This window comes from Cebus imitator, unplaced genomic scaffold (assembly GCF_001604975.1).
Source record: "Cebus imitator isolate Cc_AM_T3 unplaced genomic scaffold, Cebus_imitator-1.0 Scaffold1186, whole genome shotgun sequence".
Lineage (NCBI taxonomy): Eukaryota > Metazoa > Chordata > Mammalia > Primates > Cebidae > Cebus > Cebus imitator.
Genome location: NW_016108501.1, coordinates 19,230 through 23,215, shown reverse-complemented (window position 1 = coordinate 23,215; position 3,986 = coordinate 19,230). Strand labels below are relative to the sequence as shown.

The 3,986-nt window shown below is 35.9% G+C and overlaps 1 protein-coding gene across 1 annotated transcript in view; it reads right to left on the bottom strand.

Moving 5' to 3' along the window:
* LOC108298907 (ankyrin repeat domain-containing protein 18B-like) overlaps positions 1 to 3,986 on the bottom strand; it is a gene marked incomplete at its 5' end in the record, with an annotated part of 36,494 nt that overhangs the window by 13,567 nt on the left and 18,941 nt on the right. The window contains 2 exon segments of the mRNA XM_037735907.1: positions 3 to 78; positions 1,652 to 2,572. Of these exon segments, the coding sequence (XP_037591835.1) occupies positions 3 to 78; positions 1,652 to 2,572 (997 nt within the window).

The following is a 3,986-nucleotide window of genomic DNA, read 5'->3' as shown; positions in this document are numbered from 1 at the left end:
ACCTTCCAGCGGAGACTCTGGCATAGACACTTTTTTAAGGCTACCAGCCAGTTCTTCTTGAAGGTGTCTCACAATCACCTGAAAAAATATTTTTGTTACTAATTTTATACATTTCCATATTATTAAATTATGTTCATAATATTTAACTCTAACGTACATACTTTGAAAATTACTATCACACACACAGACTCTCTTTTCCTCATATGTACACATTCTTGTTTATTACTGAATTCAGCGAGGAACACAGAAGGTGTTATGTTCCCACCAAATTGGTATTCTCTTATTTATGTGACAGATTGATTCAGCCTGCTATTCATTCATCTTAGACCTTCAACTCAACCTGAGTTTCTCACATATTCAGTCACAGGTTCAAGTCCTTCCAACAGATTCCTATCTCAGGATAAACGTAAAATTCCAATGGCCTTCAAGGTCCTAGGTAACATGGCCTCTACCGCCCTCCCTGAGCTCAGCCCCTACAGCTCTGTCACGTACTCACTTCATTGCCACTCTACATGCACTCTACCGCCCCTCATTAGTCTGAAAATGGGGATCCAATGTCAAACCCATAAATCACAGACAGCTGCAAGTATCTTTGTACTGGGAAAAATTATATCCAAATGATAGTCACTGAGACTTAAAATGTAAATTATGAGCTAATTATTAATAAAAATACTCTAAGTTATAAATACCTACCGGCTGGAATATTAGATCATATATGTTTTGCTAAAATTTACCACATTTGTTCCAAATTGTGATTTCATGACAAGTAGATGTCTTTAAAATATTAAGCGGTCAGAAAAAATACATAATGTGAGACTGACCCATTTTGAGACTTAAGTCACCTTGACAGGAATCAAAACAAAGTTATACTAACTAAAATATATACAAGAGCTACTGAAGGGAAAGCATCATAAGACACAGCAACACACTTCAGTTCATCTGGGAAATCTAGAATTAAATGTCAAAGAATCTCACTTAATTGAATCTTAATTTCAAAATATTCATTTCAGGTACAAGCATTTCCACGTATCTGCTTCATTATGGTCTTAAAATGTGGCAACATAAAGACATTCAATTTATTATTTCAGCAGTATAAGACTACATACCTCATCAACATTACTCTGCATCTACTAAAATTTCATAGGTGACACAATGTCTTTACTCAAAGTAAAGCCTCTGTCAGCTCTACCTTTTATCTCCTGGAAACAAAGTATGTTTTCAAGCTAATGCAGAAAACATATTTTTTTTTGGGGGGGAGGGTTGATTAAAAAAAGCTTTGTTGAAATATGATTTACATACTATAAAATTTATCTGTTTTCACATACAGTTCAAAGATGTTTAGTAAAGGTACTGAGTTGTGCAACCATCTCTACAATCCAACTTTAGAACATTTCATCAGTCCAGGACAATCCCTCATGCCCATTAGCAGTCACTACCCATTTCCAGCCCCAGCCCTACACAAACATTCACCTACTTTCTGTTCCTGCACACGTCTTTTCTGGATGTTTCATGTCACTGGAATTGTACAGTATGATAAACACACTTCCATCTATTTACTTTTTAATATTGAACTAGGTTCAACATACAGCCAAAATGAAAAGTTTACATTTTCTTTCCAGAAGGTTAAAAATATTTCTTTCTTCATACTTACTTTTATTTCTGCTTCTTCTTTTTCATACTGAAACAGTTTTTCTTTTAAATAATTATATTCATTCATCAATTCTTTATTTTTCTCTTCTAGAAGAAGGCCTTCTTTTCCACTCTCAAGACAGCCTCCTTGAGTATTAATTACTATCTTTTCATTATTGCCTTCCTTACAAGCAGCCTCTAGTCGTTGTTCAAGCAAGAGATTTTCACGTTCTAGTTGACGTATTCTCTCCTCTACACAGTTCTGCTTTGCAATGAACTGACTCTGTTTAGCTTCCTCATTTAGATGCATCTGCTCCATTTCCTCTATTCGATGCTGCTTTTGCCTTAGGTCCCTCTCTGCACTTTCTAAAGCCAATGTCTTTTCCCTGAGAGCATCTCTCGTCTCATGGAGCTTCTCTTTTAAGGTATTGCACTTCATCTGAGCTTTAGAAAATTGTCCTGTAAGCAGCTCATTCTTATCTTTTAGTTGAGAAATATTAGAAGTCATTATTTCTTGTACAGAAACATCTTGTGCTCTCTGTAAAGCAACTTGTAGGTATTTTGTTTTCACCCTTTCCTTGTGCCCATTTACAGCAGCAGCCAGGATGGAATGGAGGGATGCAATTTCAGCTTCCAATCTGTCCTTGATGTGTTTTTCCTTCTCCAATTCTGAATTCAGCCTCTTATTCTTAGCTTTGAGTTCATTAAGCTGTTGTCAATACTGTGATATTGTTTTTGTTATCATTTCCTCATTGAGTCTTACGCTCTTTTGAAAGTTAGCATTTATTTCTTGGATACTTTTAATTTCCTGAATACGTTTCTTTTCCTTTCTGAGACTGGCATTTTTTATTGTGTATAATTTCCGTCTGAGTATGGCAGTATCTCTCTTCAACATGCAATTTTCATACATGACATCCTTCTTTTTTCCATGACTTTGAAAATCCTAAATAAAACAAAAGAAATGTTTAGCTAGCACTCAAGAAAATATCANAATGAGACAAAATTATCTCCCATAGAAAAATTAAAGCCCCGTAAAATTGAGGGCTAAATTGTTCTGCACAGACTGGACAACAACAAGAGCTGAGACATAGGGTCAATGAGAGTCAGAACAGTCAGAGAGCTTCATGAAGAAGAGGAAATTGTCTGCCAGGTCTGAGCGAATGAGGCTAGATGAACAGAAACTGAGAAGGCAGGAGGGACAGGCTGGGCAGTATGAGTAAGACTGTTGCTGAAATCTGCTCAGTTAACTCTGAGGATAAATTCCAATGGCAGGGAAATAAAAACATATGTCCATACAATAACCTGTAAATGAGCGTTCACAGCAGCTGTTTTCATAGTAGCCCCAAAGTGGGAAAAAACCTAAAGGTCCATGAACTGATGAATGAATGGAAGACCAGTGTGGTCATGAAACAGGCTATTCTTTGACAATAAGAAGAAATAAACCACTTATATGTGCTACGACATGGATAAACTTCTGCAGACATTACACTGAGTGAAAGAGCCAGTCATAAAGGACTTCACATTGTATGACTCTATGTATATAACATAAGAAGAACATGCAAATCTGTGGAGACAAAAGTAGATGGTGGTTGCCTACAACTGGGGTAGGTAGAGGGCATGGAGAGGGGCTGCAGTCATGACTAAGAGACGTGGGGTTGCTTTTCAGAGGGGTGGATATGTTCTAACATTGATTGTGGTGATGGTTACACAACGCTGTGAATATACAGACGCCGAGTTGTACATTTTAAATGGGTGAACTGTCTGACGTGTGAACTATCTCTCAGTGAAACTGTTTTTAAAATCCAATGGCAGGATCAAGATAATTTTCTCAAGTCTATTTTGGGTGTACATACTCTATAGGATCTGAGTATTTCTACACCTTTACAGCATATTTTAAATGAAAGAAAAATGAAGGCAATGCCCAGCTTTTCAAGTAGTTTGTAAATTAACCGAAAACATGTACATTTCAAAGAACAGTATGATGGCCTTTCTGTACAAGTTAACCTAGAATCCATGAAATAAATAGGCACAGCTTCTGTGTCCATTCACAAAAGTGAAGAAATAAGACAACTTTCTGGAACATTCCATTAAACATTCTCCTCTGACTTAATCTGGCTTGCCTCACCAAGGCAATAAAGAAATTATCTAAAAATACTGTTTAACAGGAAAAAAAGTTAACTTTCTGTGAGGAATGATATATAATTCTCAACTTTCCCAAGAGTAAATATTGTGAGAGAAAAGGTATGCAATTATTTTTCAAAATGGCAGAATAAAAGCCAGAGTTTAAGAAATAAGTATATTATCAAGATAATAAAACAGTAATCATTAATTATAATTAAAATACAAAATCAAGCTGA